Source organism: Neopsephotus bourkii, unplaced genomic scaffold, assembly GCF_033783945.1.
Source record: "Neopsephotus bourkii isolate Nb327-2 ecotype Australia unplaced genomic scaffold, CSIRO-AGI_Nbou_v1 NB_1780, whole genome shotgun sequence".
Taxonomy (NCBI): Eukaryota; Metazoa; Chordata; class Aves; order Psittaciformes; family Psittacidae; genus Neopsephotus; species Neopsephotus bourkii.
Genome location: NW_026902254.1, coordinates 6,095,106 through 6,112,597, shown reverse-complemented (window position 1 = coordinate 6,112,597; position 17,492 = coordinate 6,095,106). Strand labels below are relative to the sequence as shown.

At 35.4% G+C, this 17,492-nt stretch overlaps 1 protein-coding gene across 1 annotated transcript in view; it reads left to right on the top strand.

Annotated features, from left to right (window-relative positions):
• Positions 1-17,492, top strand: part of ADGRA3 (adhesion G protein-coupled receptor A3) — a 55,572-nt gene that overhangs the window by 20,417 nt on the left and 17,663 nt on the right. The window contains exons 3-9 of the mRNA XM_061379940.1: positions 3,259-3,330; positions 4,639-4,710; positions 5,550-5,621; positions 7,175-7,335; positions 8,159-8,372; positions 9,467-9,631; positions 14,698-14,899. Coding sequence (XP_061235924.1) covers positions 3,259-3,330; positions 4,639-4,710; positions 5,550-5,621; positions 7,175-7,335; positions 8,159-8,372; positions 9,467-9,631; positions 14,698-14,899 — 958 coding nt within the window. The remainder of the gene's footprint in view (positions 1-3,258; positions 3,331-4,638; positions 4,711-5,549; positions 5,622-7,174; positions 7,336-8,158; positions 8,373-9,466; positions 9,632-14,697; positions 14,900-17,492) is intronic.

Below are 17,492 nucleotides of genomic sequence, written 5' to 3'. Positions count from 1 at the left end.
TTGTTAAAAGAGATTGGAAAGTATCAGTATTTCTTGTTTGAATTTTACTGAGCAGAGAAACAGTTCAGGAATATTCATGAAGTTTTTTTCTGCTCTAACTTTAGTTCTGGTTTTGGTTCTGAAAACTCCATCTTTTTGTTAGCTGTGGCTCTTTCAGGAGAAGACCCAGAGTGTTAGGCTAACAAAATACTTGCTTTTCCCATCCTCACCTTCTCAGTAATTTCCAAAAGATGAGTGGTGCTGGTGGGAAATAGGCTTGTAGTCTCTGGTAAAAAATTCTGTGCTGTGAAATTGAATGCTTTGGAGTATTCTGTACTGTTGGAAGTAATTACAGAAATTATTTGAAGGAAACAAAAAGGTTTTTTGGTCTAGGTTTTAGCTTTCGTTTAGTTTGTAGAAACAGCTTGAACATTTCCGTTTTTAAAACTTTTTTGCATTACATCTTGAAGAAATTCTTACTTTTGTAGATCATCAGTGCATGTCACAGGTGGTTTGATGGGGTAAGCACAAAACAGCAAAATGAAGTGATCTAAGTTGCTGTTGAATTTTTTAGATGCTAGGGGATTTCAGAAGCGTATGTAAGAACTATTCAGAAAGTTAAGAGATTATTTTAATAATGATGTTTTAATTTCCATTTGGAAAATGTCCAGGTCCCAGAACTGTCTACTGTGGAGTTGTAATGTTACCCTAACTGAAACACTGTTCTAATGGATTTATTTTGGACAGATTTTTTTATTTGGAGAAATTGGTATCTGTGACTGTATCCTGTTGGTTGAGCTTTCCAAAGAAAACTGATTAAAGTCCCATTGCTAAAAATGAATAGTTTGTATAAATGTATTTACAAGTGTTAAAACCAATGGAAACTAGAAAGCCAAACACAACTCTCTGAGATTGTTTCCCCCACCTCCCTTTTATATGAGAATCCTCTCCATCTGTTGGTTTACCCACGTTTGTCATTTCTTCATTTAGAAACAGTCCTAGATCTGGAATCCTGGCAGTTACACCAGCCTGTGTATCAACAGCTTTTACTGTTTCAGAAGAGCTGCCAGACATGTCAGCTCGATGTTGATTTTGAGGTCTTTAAATATCTTATTTCCCAGTATTCATCTGCTAATACTTTTTGATAGATGAATACATAGCTAGTGCTTACTAGTAACTGCTGCTGGGAGGGCTGGAAAATCCCCAGAGACTCCTCAACTGTTGTGGATGCTGATTGAGAAAATGCTGACAATTTGGGCTTTCAGGATGTTTATTTTTTTTTTTTTAACAATTACTTTAGCATGGTGCGTCATTAGTGCTTTGCTATCTGAAAATACAGAATACACACTGAGTTTTGTAAACACATATTTTTTGGAATTTCTTCTTAAAAGAGTATTTATACATTCTAGTGAAATTATCCCTCTAGAACTGGTATTAAGGAGGAGACAAAAAGGCAAAAAATTACGTAAAGAAGAGAGTAGGAAGTACTATAAACTAATCTGACAAAATGTATAAACAGTTTGTGGAAATAGTAAAACTCTTGCTTTTAGTTTTAAAACTTTACACTGAAGCAGTGGATTTAAGAAAGAGGTGTATCAGGGTGTATGCTTTGGATTTAAGTAATTAATTTAATGCTCACTGATAATCTATAGGCTAGTGGATTTCCAAGGCATGTTGTCCAGGTTTTTCTTCCCTGAGTATTTTCCACAGTGAGAATTTACGTTTAAGTGGGAGTTACATGATTTTAAACTAAAATTTTGAATGTGCAGAATAAGTATTATTTTTCTTTGTGTCCCAAACACTGATGGTAAATAAGAGATTAATAACATTTAGTATTCTCAGATTTGTCATGGTCTTGGTACTGGGTTTATAAGCCTGCAGAAAGAGGCTTAAAAGCATGACAGTTCTTCAGGCTCCTAAAACTGCTCTGTAAATAGTTGGCAGTCCCAGAGCAAGAAAATCAAGTTGAGATGAGTGTGATTATTGAAAATTAATTTACTGTACTGCAAGGTAAATCTAAATTGTTTCACATATTTCAAGTATTTAAAAATGTTTATTAGGCACAGCATGTAAGTGTGATCCATGTGCCATGACATGGATCACATGACATGGAACAACATGACTGTTTTATCATGACTTCTTAATCTGTCAGCAGGAACTGGTATTGTGAAATCTTGGGATGAATTTATGTTTTCACTCATGCATATCTGTATGATGGTAGACATAATCTTGTACTGTTCTCTTTTGGCCAGAATTGTTAACATTGTGGTAGGTTTAAGAGATGTACTTTCTACCCTCTTGCATACTAAAACATTGACTTTATTTGAAATTACTGATTTTTCTTTTCAAATGCAGAACATTCAGATATTACCAAGGAATGATTTTTTTTTTTTTTTTTTGGTAGTAATAAGTGCCTGCAAAGTTTCAGATATTAGTATAGTAAAAATCTTGGCTTCATAAGGAAGTTGAAATAATTTTAACATTTGTGCAGTGATAAACGTTTGTTCAAAACTGGAGAAGCTGACAGATACTTTCAGTGACCTTTCAAATTAAGCTGTATCTGCAAAATACATTGAACTAGGAGTTAAAACTTCTGTATCACACAATTAATTAAGCAGTTTAATGACATAATTACCTCAGATTTATCCTTAAAATGTCATAGTCTGGAAACTTAAGACTTAAAAATCTGTGCTCTGAGTTTTTCACCAGCTTTACTTGGGATTTGCAGCCAGGGCTTTGCTTTGGTGCCAGTAACCAGCAGTAACTTTTGATGCTGTGTCTTTGGTGTGTTTTTAGGATCTCGTTTTGTTTCTTTTGGTAGGTGTTGGGCAGTGCTAAAGTATTTGAAAATGGGTGGGTAGGCTGAAGAAGGCAACTGTGCTAAACAGTATGGTACTGTGTGATGAGCAAATGTTACACCCTGAGCAGCTGTAACCTACTGTGAAACTGTGGCAAAGTATCTTTATCTCTATAATCTTTCATGTGATAGGAACTGGTAGAATATTTAATGAAATACACATGCTGTTTATAGTCTTCTTTCTAATTAAAACACAGATTTTCGAATTTCGAAAAATACTGTTAGAAAAAGTAGAAATGTGTTGCATGGGTTTTGGTTTTGTTTGGTTTGTTGGGTTTTTTGGTTTGTTTTTTTTGTTGTTGTTTTTTGAGGGGGTTGGGGTGTTTGTTTATTCAGTTTTCAAACAAGTGTATCTTCATGCCTGTGTATCTGTTTTAAAGGGTAGTTTGTGGTAAATGTAATGTTTTCATTTTTCTCCACAGAGACCTCAAGAACAACCTTATTAGTACGATAGATCCAGGAGCTTTTCTGGGGCTTTCATCTCTGAAAAGACTGTAAGTAGTATATATAGCTAGTCAGTCTAAACAAAACAACTGAGGAGTAAGTCTTAAGTTTTGGAAATTTAGATAGCTAAGCTATTAAATATTAAAAGTTGAGTATGTATTTGCTGTCTATACACATACATATATTTATGTATTAAAAAAGTCTACTTTCAGTCTTACGACTTAAGAACATCCACTGCTTATGGCTTGGCAGTCTTATTTGTTCTTACGGACAGTCTTGTTTTATTCTTCTGTTGTTTCTGTGACTTGAAACGTCACTGGGTGAACATTCATTCAGAGCTTTGGTGCCACTGAGTCTTGCTTTGTTAAATGTTAAACTCCTTATGATTTTTTTTCCCCCCAAAAGGTCATGGTGGAAAATACTGTCCCTTGCTATTAATACTGCATTGAGTTATAGCATTGTTAATGCTGCTTTATTGAAGGTTGTGCCAGCATTCCCCTTAACACATTTTTTGTGTTTAAGGTTTTATACCTTCATTGTAAAAATTCTGTCCCAGATGAAACATGAAAAACAAGATACTGGCATGATGGCCTCCCCTCATCTAGTCTCCCCCTTTCACTCCAGATTTTCAGAATATCTGGGACAGCTTTTAAGTCTTAGTGATTTTGCTGCTTTACCCCTCCTCTGCTTCCTCTAGTCAGCATACAGCTTTCCTTCTTGAGTTTTTATAGTGTATGTGTTCATGTGTCACTGATTAGATGATTTGCCTCACTTAAAAGGAAATTTTATTGGTAATTGCACTTCTGGAAACCTGAAAAGTAAAGGTGAAGGACCAATTCTGGACCATTACTGCTTGCAAGCTTAATTTTTATTCCTTTAAAATGTTTTTGTCAATTTGATTTAAGACCTACATTGTAAAACATGTAATATTTAAATATTTATGTAAGTGTAAATATAGAAGTGGTCCTAAACTTATGTACAACAAATGTACCATTATAGGGGTCTCTGGCATCTTAAATTAAGTGATGTAGTACATGTAATGAATATACTGTACAAATATGAAAATTTACTTCTAGTGCTGTAAGCCAAACCTGTTCTAAGGGGATTTACTGGTCAGACAAGGCTCATTTAACTGTGTATGGGCAAGCCATTATTGCTGTAGAAATGGAATAAGGACTCTTATGTGCCTGCGTACACCCATACAGCAGTACCATTTGGGTTTTGCCGAAAAAGATTAAATGTAAATGCAGTTCAGTCTGTTAAGTATTTCAACTAAAATTCATGATTCTGTTTGCAGACTATGTCATGGGAAAGAAAATGGTTTTTCTTTATTTTGTTCTGCTTATTCCTATTTACAGAGACTTAACTAATAACAGAATAGGCTGCCTGAATGCAGACATATTTAGAGGACTTGTAAATCTAATTAGATTGTAAGTATATTTTGATGTATATACCTTCTTTAGTCTTATATGTATTAACATTCTTCAATGGGAGTAGTTTGTTTTAAGCATGTGCTTGAAGGACAAGCAGTGTGACCGTGAGAGTGTGTAGCAGGGGCAACCCAAACCATGCTACTCAGTGCTTTGTGTGCTTTGCAGACGTTTCCCAGTTTCTTAGCTGTAGCAGGGCAAAGGGGTGGGACTAGCAGACTGTACAAAGTATTTTCCTTACAAAAATATTTCAGGGTTATAGAATCTTTTAAAATCCACACCTTATACCATGGCATCCATGTGATTGTGTTTTGCTGGCTCTCTTGCATGGTTTGTAGTTCTTCATTTAAGTTAAGGAGATAACATGTAAGATCACAGAATGTTTCTTTGCCCTGGTTGTTAGTGTCTTAGGCAATGTTGTCACTGATAACAGAGAACGTGGGATGTATAATATTTTTAAAAAACATTCTGCTAGCTCTAACATACTGCTTAATAGCATGTTAATGGCAGCATCAGTTCACTGTGAACAACAAAGTTAATTTTAAACTTCTTGAAATGTATGCTCAACATGTGCTAGTTGTTGCTTTAAATAAAAATAAAGTATTTGTTTTCAATCCCTGTTCCAAATCTTAAAATTCTTCAGCTAAAAAAGTACTAGGGAACATATAATTTGGGGATTTGGTAGGCTATCAGACCTCATTATTGTCCTTACGGTCTTGTAACAGTGTTGTAATAGTATCTTGTGAGTTTTAAAATAATGTTATCTTGAAGAGGGTTTTTTAATTTCAAATGTCAGCTGCTTGAGCATGAGTTCGAATCATGATGCTTTTGCTTCATAGGAATCTTTCTGGAAATCTGTTTTCTACGCTTACACAGGGAACGTTTGATCATCTTGGTTCACTAAAGTCTCTGTAAGTCCTTACATCTACTGCATCTAATCTTAATTTACATCATCATTTGTGTTCTTAACAAAAACCATTTCACATACTTGCTTGTACTACATTTCTGCATTTTTACTTTTAAGTCTCTTAACAGTGATTTCTTTATCTGAATAAGCGCATAAGAAATGTATGTACAGATATTTGTATGTTTATATAACTTCCTTCAAAAGTTACTCAATATTTGGTAACTTAGTTCTGAGAGAACAAAGCTGTAACTGCATCTGGGCTTCCAAAAGCTTTATTCTGTGTGCATCATTTATTACTTTGTATTTAATAAATACAGTGTTCACATCTTTTTTTGACGAAGGAAACAAATACTTTTAAGAAAGATCTTAATCCTTTAGAGCAGTAATTTTGCTGCATATAACGGTGTGTACATCTCACCCTCATGTTACTTTTCTCTCATTTAATTCCATGAGAGTTGTAGTGTTGTGTAAGGAAGACAGTAAATGAAAAAAGTTACCAGTGCTGATGAGTAGCTTGCATTTTTCCCTGATACTTATGACAGTTGGCTCACTGTACTGGGACTTTGTCAAGAGCTCTCTTTTGGCTTTGACACTGAGTTTCTTGTTTATAAAGGCATATATTTCTTTCCCTCCTTCAGCTTCTTTTAATTGTTCCTAAGTTGTTATTCCTGGTATTTTATTTGTGTACAGAAAGGTTGCTGTCCAAGAACATCACAGGTCTGACAAGAGCCTGGGTATAACTGTTGCTATTAAAAGTGTGTCTGGAGGAATTCCTGTGAACAAAGACCAAATGGAGTTTCACAGGAATGTTGATTTAATTTTTGAAGTGTTCTGTCTGTGATGTTGTGTTATCCTCTAGATATTTGCAAAAAAGAAAAATTATGTTTTCACTAGAAATAAAAAACAGTATAGACAAAGCCATATGGTTTGATAAATTTTTAACTGTTTCTAAACAGAGAAAATATTTATACTCTTTTTTACTTTATCTGACTGCATCAGACACCTGTGGGGATGTTTGATGTTTTTTTAGTAGGAAGTATTAAATTGTACAGAGAAGACTTTAAGAATCAGTGAAAAAGGCTTACGATTTTTGTATAAAGCAGAATAAAGCTATCATTAAAATCATGTGAATAGTGGTTCTGAAAAGAGAAATATGTGAAAGACTATATTTTTGTTTATTGTTAAAGCATTTGATTGCTAAAATGAAGTGATGAAATGTGTTCTTAAGTTATGTTGATGCGTATTCAAGCAATTCCCTGTGAGTGCTCAATTAAATACTTGAACTTACTCCATGAAAGAAATTAATAGAAAATTTTTCATGCACAGATGTTGCTCATATTTATGGAGAAGATTCCTTTTCTCGGGGAGTGTGTACTTTTGTTCTTAGACCACAGTTTTCAGAAGTATATGTATATATATATGTAGTGGTAGGCTATTCTGGGGTCAGACTGATGGACTCTGTATGTGTGACATATGCATCGCACAGCTGTTGATGTCAAGCTTTCAGACCTTTGAGTGTTGCATTTTGTCACTGTGAGCACTTATTTTGTGTTCCAGAGAATTTCAGACTGATTATCTTCTTTGTGATTGCAACATACTGTGGATGCATCAGTGGTTAAAGGAAAGAAATATAACTGTACGTGAAACTAAATGTGCATATCCCAAGTCACTTCAGTCACAGACAGTGACTGGTGTTAAGCAGGAGCTTCTAACCTGCGGTAAGCACTCCAGACAATGGATACTTGTTGTCTAATATATTCCATATTCTGCTAATATCAGTGAACAAACTTTGTTTCCCTAAAATGCAGCACTTATATGATAGTGGTAATAGTGATTCTTTTTCAAAGGCTGAATCTTTAGTGGTGATTCAGTGGTGTTTGCTTTGGAAATATATAAATTGGTAATTGTGGATGTCAGTTTGTAGAACCTAGGGATGGGTAGTACTCTGTGGAGATGAACTCCTTTTTCCTGGTAATCCATGTTTTTCAGGGTTTTTTACCCAAACTTCACAAGAGGAGTCGGAAATTGAAAATTCTGTTCCAAAGCCTAGCTATCCAACTTAAGATGTGTAAATTATTCCAAGCCCAAATTTCTGAAGTTTAAAGGTCTTGCTTTTATGACTTAGTTTTCTACATGCTGATTCTGTTGTTGATTAGCCTTTTTGTTTTGATGAAACAATGACCAACTTGCTGAACTGCTTTAGAGTTACTCTGCCAAAAGAATAAAGCATGTATTTGTGGCTTTGAAATCTTAATAGTGAGAAATTACAAAGAAACAAAATGCATACATATATTTTTCATTCAAATTTATGTTCTTCATTCTTTTGGATGTGGGGTAGCAAAAGATTTTTTGAAGCGTATTACATTAAAGGAATATATGTTTTGAAGAAGAATATGATGAGAATTTGTGTTTTTCAATATCCAGTGTGTGAAGGAAAGCTTTTATGTAAATCTTGCACTCAGTGTATTTTTCTCCTTTTTTAAAAATCATGTATATGACAGATTCTTGCTATTAATTGTTCATTTATTTCTTGAATTCTAGAACCACCACTTGAATTACCATCTTTCTATATGACTCCATCTCACCGTCAGGTTGTGTTTGAAGGAGATAGCCTACCCTTCCAGTGTATGGCTTCATATATTGATCAAGACATGCAAGTCTTGTGGTATCAGGATGGAAAGATAGTGGAAACTGATGAGTCCCAGGGTATTTTTGTTGAAAAGAACATGATTCACAACTGCTCACTGATTGCAAGGTGAATCCATAAAGAGAAAATGCATTTCACACTCATTTTCTGCTCTGGTTTAGTGACTCTTTCCGTAAGTAAGGCCCTCTTATATCATTGCTGGGAGAACATATGTAGACAGAAATATCCCAATTAGGGAAGTGGTCTTTTAACTTCACACATCTCTTAAATTGCCTGGATTTGGTCACCTTTGCTAACTACCAAGTTTGTGGAGGGAGGTCTAGTCATTTGATTAGTCAAACCCACCTGCTTACAACAGGATTGCTTAGAACAAGTTACCCAGGAGACTTGCAGAACATTGCAATTATGAAAGAAAGGTATTTAATTGAACTGCTCATGGGTTTTTTCCTATTCATTTTGAACATACCACAGCTGGTAATATTGAAGATCTCCAGCAGAGATCTGTAAGTATAATTTATTTTCCCTGCAGCAGATTTTTGACTCATTCAGCATTTACAAAGTGTTATATATCCTGTAGTTGTATTAGTAAGTTAGGACTTCTAAACTTTATCACAAATTATGCATTTGGGAAGTTATTTTAGTTTGGCCTCTCTGGAACAACTAGAAAAAAATTGTGCTGGAGAGCAATGTTAATAACACTTGGGGAATTTGGACTTCTTTCTGAAGTCAAGGAACTTTTTCACATGGCTGTGCTTTTCCTTTCCTACCTTGGCAAAAATGAAAGCTAGAAGTATAAATTTCTCTGTGAATTACAGTACATGGATTCATAGATAGCTCTCATTTTGTAAGATTGCTCACAGTTGTATGTAATTGGTTATTTCTTCCATTGTCTTTCTGTACTTTATTCATAGAATCATAGAATCATAGAATAGCTAGGGTTGGAAAGGACCTTAAGATCATCCAGTTCCAACCCCCCTGCCACGGGCAGGGACACCTCACTCCAAACCACATCACCCAAAGCCCTGTCCAACCTGGTCTTAAACACTGCCAGGGATGGAGCATTCACAGCCTCCTTGGGCAACCTATTCCAGTGCCTCACCACCCTAATAGGAAAGAATTTCCTCCTTATATCTTTTGGTAAAAGTTCCTATAAATTTTATTGCAAGACTTTTGGGTTTTATTTGTTTATTTTATCTTCCCAGTGCACTGACAATCTCAAACATTCAGGCTGGCTCCACAGGAAACTGGGGTTGCCATGTACAAACCAGACGTGGGAATAACACAAGGACAGTAGACATTGTGGTGTTAGAAAGTTCTGCGCAGTACTGTCCTCCAGAGAGGATTGTGAACAATAAAGGGGATTTCAGGTTTGTAAACTTCATTATTTTTTTTATTTTTTTTTATTTAACTACGGTATTAGTATTATGCTTTAAAGGCAGTTATGTGGATATTGTAAATGATGTGTAATAGATTATTAACTGTACTAAATTAGTATGTGTTGGAGGAAGTGCCCACAACTATACCATGGGATGTTAGACTTTGAGCCTGTTAGCTCACATCTTTGAAAGAGATGGAAAGTAAGTGACGGTATTTGAAATATATGAATTTGAAATATATGAAGTTGAATATATAAATTTGAATATATGAATGAAATACATGACCTGTAAGCTAGAGTTGGACTGCGTACTGACTGGGGCTTTCCATCAGATTATCATTCTGTTTTTAAAACCCTCCTGCTCCTGTATGACAAAATCACTATATAAGAAAAACGTTCTATATATATTTTTATAAAAATTATGTGTGTGTGTATATATATATATATACACACATAAATATACACAAGATATTCTACACACACACACCTTATGTGTGTTAGAATAAATAAGGTGAATGGTGCTGCTTTTAATGATCGTTGAGACTGTAGTGGTAGCTCTGATGTTCCATTATGTTTATCTTTTGTTCTTACCTCTTCACCTGTTTTCCCTTTTCTGATCTTTCTGCTGCTGGTCACTCTAACAACACGTTACTCCTGGAGGTGCCAGCTGTAACAGATAGCTTCTGTATAGATTCTCTATCTGTAAGGTAATTCCCTTTATAACTACTCTGTGTTGTACCTCCCTGCAGTAGCTCCTACTGAGAATTAGTGTATGTCATAACATGTGTTTTCACTACTGTCTGTAGGATTTCTTAATGTTGTAATAACTGCTTTTACACGCTTATTTATTTTCACTTTCCTTATGCTGCTTGACTGTGCTGATCTTCTACTTTATCTTCTATTTACAGTTACAAACTTTTCTTCTGTTCCCTGTGTACATTAGAGTTCTTTAAAGTTGCCTTATTTCTATACAGCTAATCTAAGAGCATAAATGTTTTGTCTCAAGAAATTAAAAGTAAGTTAAAGCACGTTGCTGGTACATAGTTTTGGGGGTAGAGAAGATGAGTTTTCAAGTACAGAAGGTCTTCTCCAGTTGTAGCAAGAACTCGGGTAAAGTCTTGGGCGAGAGCATTTGTTCTGACTTCATCTTTTTTATGTTTATCAGTTGGACAATTTGGGAAGGGTAGCCCAGTATGTGGAACTATTAGTAAGGGAAGCAGTGTTAAGATAACCTGCTCCACAGAGGCAATTTGGAGCTACCGAAGAACTTCCCTTTGACATTGTAAGGAATTATTTGTATAAAAAACTTTGTGCATATCCTCTTTTTACACCGTGGTGGTTTCAATTGCAGGGATGAGCATTAGAAAATGAGAACTTCCTGCATAAGATAAAAGGTGAAGAAAGTCAAACAGATGCATGCTGTATTCATCAAAGAACACATCTATTTAAATCACTTATGCTCTTTTTTTTTAATGATACAAGTGTGAATCGCTCTTCTTTGATTTGCCATTAGAGGTGAAAACAGATGGTGAAGGCTTATTTCAAAGTGTTTTCCATTAAATTAACCTGTGCTGTTCAGTGACTGTTCAGTGTAATAGGATTTACCCCCTCTGGAATTCAGTAGAAAGAAATAAGATTTCAGGAAATGTTCAGTGTATCAAAAAGTTCACTGTGTCTGGGTTTACTGTAACAGACTTCCATTTGTAATTTAGGTAGCGTAATAATAAAGAGTAATTTTTCACCTTTGAGACCATATGGAAATAAGGTTTTGACTAGTGAGAAAATGGTTCTGAGCAGATGGCTGTAAATGATCCTAGGTGAATTTGATTTTATAGCTTTTTAGTTGGAACTGGTTAGTCATTTTATCTTGGAATCTGTTTCAAAACTGACATCTAGATTTTTATCCCTTCAGAGATGGGATAGCAAAGTGTGGCAAAGGTGGATGTTTGTCTTCAATGTCTTTGGCAGTAATAGTAGTTTAGCATGAATTTACAAAGATTAGGCAAAAACTGTCTTCCTCATGGAACCAATTTAAAAAAAAAAAAGTATTCTTTTAAGTCTTACTCAGATAATATCCCTGATATTACAATCCATGATTAAATTGAAAACACAGCTTGCATGTTAAAATGTAACCTAATGCTTCTATTTCAGTAAATCCTCCAGCTGTTGTGTTTAGAATAATTTTGTGCTGGTAGGTGATAGAAAACTTTCTTAAATAAGACTTGTCCTTTTGAAAATTATTACTCACTGGACGTATTTAATCCTAAAACTGTAATTGTCATGCTGAATTTAGAGAATTGCTAAAGTATAATAAGAAAAAATATTAGACTACCTGTAAGCTAATGAAATGATGACATAAGAACTCATTGTGACTGAAAGTATTGTTAATTTAAATAAATGAATGTTTTCAAAACAGAATGAATATGCATGAAGAAAAGGATTCTTTTATAATCTCATGGTCTGGATGTTGGGTTTTTTTCCCTGAAATGAAATTACAGTACTTAAATGTAAATGAACTATCTTTTTCTGCACAGCTGTCTACTCCCATGTACATGTGATAAATTTTGAGCATCTAATTATAAATGGCAGTGAAATAAGAGTGTTAATACAGTCCAGATTTGCACTTCTCCTAGCAGTTACATAAACTGCGAAATACATTCTAGCTTAAGCTCATAAGAATACAGCCAAACTGAAGTAGCCTTTGTTTGAATAATGAGAATTTCACATTATTAGTCATCTTTTTGAGCCCTGCTGGATTGATGTTCTTTCTAGCTTCATGGAAAGCAGAGAGTTCCTCATCAGCTCATCTCATACAAGTATTGGGAGGAAACGGTTCATGGCTGGAAAAGACTCAGGTTAACGTTCTTAGCAAAAATAAAGAATAAGGGAAGTGTGAATGTAGTTGCAGCTGGAATCAGTTCCTCTGTCTCATTCACCACTGGGCTGCAAAGAAACTTGTGTAACTCCATAAGGTGTATTGTGTATGGGAGAGGAAAGAGGGTAAGGGGCACTTCCCCACAAAGCACTTCTCTTGGTGACATTGCCTATGTTGTTTTTGTGATGCGAGATTATAGTAGAAAGATGCGAGTTTTAAATTTTCCACCTTTTAGATCTGGTTTAGTGGGAAGCTTTCTAAAACAAGACAAATAATATATGAATTTTATTAGTTAAATCTTTCTGTAGATATCTTTTATAAATGTAGTACAGACTGTGACTGGCATTGCTAATATACTTTTGAGAATGTGGTAAAAGATAAAATGCTGTGTAGAGAGATAAATGAAAAGTAAATGCAGTAGGAATAAAAGGACAGTAACAGAAGGGGAAGAGGTGGATTTAAAAATAGGGAAAGTGGTAGGGACAGAAGGCAAATAATATTGTGATAATCTAATAACCTTTGAAGTAGTGTTCAACACTGAAACTCTCAGTTTTTCCATTCAATGGCTACCAAAGTTCCAGAAGATACAGATATATATATATATAAATTATACTCATTTAAAAATACAGTAATTAAAGCTCTCCTGCAAACCATGTTCTTTAAATTCTGATGTTCCACTCTGTTTTTTAGTTTTCTAATGTTTTAGCACTAGGTGTGACTAGTGAGTGCCATTTTTTTCTGTGAAAATATTTGTTTTGGAAGCTGTCATAGAACATCTGTCAGTACCACAGAGTTTAAGCTATTCTAAAGCCATGTGGCCATGTGGAAAATGGAGCTAACTGTTTTGGCAATATTACTTAGATTTTAATTTCCTGAGATGGAACATTCTTCTAGGCAGTTACTCCATCCTTCTGGAAACACAGATATTTGTTTCTCTTTTTTTTTTTTCTTTTTTTCCAAATACAGATATAGTTGGGGCATACCGTAATACGTGGTAGTTGTGACTAAATGGCCACTTAGTGAAATGCAGTCCAGATACAAAAAGCAAACTTTAAATCACAGTCTAATCTAATGGAATTTTTTGTTTGACCATTTCAGTTTTTGGAGACAACTGCTTTGTGCAAAGCCCTTTGAAAGACTTAAAACTGAGAAAAAAGTATGTTAGCTCTGAAGACTGTTCAAGGAACTTGGCTTAATTAGGGTACAGAAAGTGTGGTACAATCAAATGAAGCTCTGTTTTGCTGTCAGTTTTAGTTAAACCTTGTATGTTGGGTTGTTGTATTTGAGATGCTTAGCATTCTGCAATTTAGGTATGTATGCGTTTTTACTTTTAAAATTTATTACTCTACTGAATGATAAACTACTGCTTATCCATGTATTAACAAGGGAGAGTGCCAGAAGCAGGGGCAGGCAGACTGGCTGGCATTCCTTCTAGAATGGCATTCCTTGTCCCTGTCTTTCTCTGTTCTCAGCACTGAAGCTTGATTAGGCATGGTTGCCTTCTATTCCTAAGTTTCCTTTAAATCATTTCTGATCTAATGAATGATCAGGGCACTAAAGCTGTATTGCAACTTAATTTTCTGTTTTTATTCTTTAATCCATTTTTATCTCTGCATATATTAATACTGATAAAATATGTGGTAAAATTACAGAGGAGAAAGCTGAGAGACGTAGAAGTTTTCTTAAAAAGTGCTTAGTTCCACATGCCTCCCGTGGAAAGGAATTCTCTTCTAGTCTTAACTCTGTTGTTTGAAAGTTACGTTGATGCATGTGAACAGGACAAGTAGAATGCTTGCCGGGCTTTTACTGTGTGTTTAACTGGTTTTATAGTGTTAATACGTAATTTCTCATGAAGTAGGGAAGGCTTCTTATAAAAAAGTCAGCTATTTTTAGTAATTCTATAAGCACCTTCTCTCCACCTGCAACTTCATAAAAGAATTTAAAAAAGCATGCTAGCATTAGAACTACTTTGTTAATAGTACACAAATATGAACAGCTTGACAATACTGAATGTGAGCCAAGGAGGCCCTTTAAATACTTTAGAGATGCTTAGTTTTGAGTGTCTCATTATTTTCTTTATTTCACGTTGTGGTGCTTAATCCTTTTATTTACTTGTCATGTAAATTTGTCTAATATGGTTTTTTGTTCTTTCTTTTTTTTTTTTTTTGCTTTTACCTCCTCAGGTGGCCTAGAACATTGGCAGGCATCACAGCATACCTGCTGTGCACACGCTATTCTGCTGGCAGTGGGATATATCCTGGCAACTCACAAGATGAGAGAAGAGCCTGGCGCAGATGTGACAGGGGAGGGTACTGGGCCGATGAGGACTACTCCAGGTGCCAGTATGCAAATGATGTGACTCGAGTCCTTTATATGTTCAATCAGGTAATTTTTGCATTTCTAGAAAATCAAATTCTTTCATGAAAATAAAAGCTCTGAAGTCTGTTTCTAGGACGTTTTTTTAAGCTGGTAATGCTGGTGGTGTAGGTAAATTCTGATGAACACATGCCTCTGAATGCAACACTAGAATTTGTAGGGTTATGTTAAGAGCTTGGTTTAATATCTGTTTTGAGCACCCCCAGATTGAAAGTGCAAAGGAAATTTTATGCTTTGGTGTACTTTTGTAAAGCATGGGAGAATGGTACTTGTCATTATTGGTTTTGTCAACTGCGTGCCCTGTCCTGGCCACAGGCTATAAAGAAATAAGGCAGGCTGAAGTTGTAAGGTGGAACAGCTATTTCCATTATCATAACAGAGAGTAGTCAAACTCTGCCTCTGTTGATGTAAACCTCTAATAGACTTGGTTTGGGCAATGACGGTTAACTAGTGAAAGTAGTATTAAGTAGTTACTGTAATCTGGTAGTACTTACTGGGATACAGGAGGGTATTCTCGATTTTAAGTGTAGGTATGAAACAAAATTTGTCTCCAGATTCCTTTTGAGGCTTATGTCTAGTTAACTCATACTTTCACAAATGCTTTTTTACAGTGATATATCCAGCCTTGTATGTATAGGTGTATAATACTCCACAAAGTTTTGAGCCTCTGGTTTAAGCTTGATGTTTTCCACTGCATGCTGTCAGATCACTAGCGTCAGTGCAGCTGATGAAACTACAGAGATGTGAGAATGTTTTTTGGTATGGTGTGTCTTGGGGGTTTGGGTTTTGGGGGGTTTTGTTGTGTTTTGGGGTTTTTGTTTGTTTATTTAATTTGGTTTGTTTGTTTTTTACTAATACACCTATGCCACTTGAGTTGATGTTGGTAGCACTGCCCATGTTTAATGTAAGTTCTGGTGCTTGTCTGATCTCAGGGTAGGATTACTGCGTGTGATCAGGGTGTGAGTTCACATACTTTTAGAGAAAACTTCACACTGTATCAGAGGCGCCATATGCTCTGAGACAATCTGGATCTGAACTGATGTTTGCACTTGGATGTCTCTGATTTATACATGTAGTGAGGTCTTGACATCTAGTGGCTTGGGCTATATCTTGTTTGAGGCAAAAGCATTGTACTGCATATTGTGTAGATAGGTTGTTGCTGACTTGCTTCCTTTGTATTCTGTTACTTACTGAATGCAGCCATAGCTTTTTATCTTCATGCTCTGATTCCCTGAGGACCAATGAGCAGTGGTGTAAGGAAGATCAAAAGTATGGGAGAGAGAGGGAAGGGGAAAGGACTAACTGTTTTGGTCCAAGACAAATTTAGGGATTGACGTAACTGTTCTCTGCTGCTTTACATTCTAGGCACTAGAGGTGCATGCTGTGGCTTGCTCCAAGAAACATACTTGAGGCCTGGAGAGTGGTAGTGCAAAATGACTGATCAAGTGGGAGATGATGCTGGGCATCCCTTTGTAGGAGACTGCAATAGCTGAGTGTTTGCTTATTGAGAACTTTGCTGCTGCTGGTTTGTTTTTTTCCTCACCTGGTAATTTTATTGTCAGGGCATATAACTATTCCTGGCTATGTAATGTAGAGTCGGAACTGCTCAAGAGCCTGGATTACTTAAGTCTGGCTTAACTGCTTTTGTTTAGCCAGCATTTATCAGGTTGTGAAAGAATGTTGCCAACTTAAGTTTAAAAGGTGAGGGTCAGATCAGTATCTTCAGAAAGAGCTGAAGTATAATTTCCACGTGTGAAGCAGTCATTAAAAATACATGCATACAGTGGTGCTACACTGAAATATAGATTTAATTTTTTATTTTCAAAGAAGTGGCATGTTTCTGTTTTAGTTGTTTCTACTTACTAGACCCTTCCTATTTTTATGTGTAGTCTGCCTAGAGTTTTTAACAGTATTCTGCAGAGAAATTTATTGTCTCTTCGAGACTAATAATAAATGTAATAGTATTATAAGCACCTTTAACACCTTTGAACACAAAGGTAGTTGAGCTGTTCTGAAAATTAGAACTCTGCCAAGTAATTTAAATGAAGTAGAGGTCTAAGTTTAAAATCGAGTAAAACCTTTGTAGCAGTTATGCAAGAGCATTTACACTTCACTGTTCTTGTTTGTGTATCATACAGATAAAGTTTTAGGTGAAAAGAAATTCATGTTTAAAAAAAGAAGTTCAAAGAAATCATACAGAATATCTGAATATGAAAATTTACTTTGTTCAAAGTGTGTGTTATGACTTTGAACTTTGTTTACTCTTTATATACGTGATTTCTAGTGCTTTGGGGAAAAAAAAAATCTTCCATTAATTGCATTCAAATCTACATACAAGTGCTAAGACCAGCAGGAACAAATACACAGTTGTGCTTATGTGGCAAATTAAAAATTTGGTAGGACAGACCAGATATCTGTACACCAGAAAACAGAGAGATGGAGCAACTCTGGTTTGGATTATCATGGATAAACAGCATCTGAATATGAGCTGATAACATTCACGCAGCTTTCTACTGTCCTGTGTGAAATATCCCATTTTTGGGCCCTGCTGGCTCAGTCATGTTGATATTTAGTGAACAATTTTCCAGCATGGTGCTTGTTT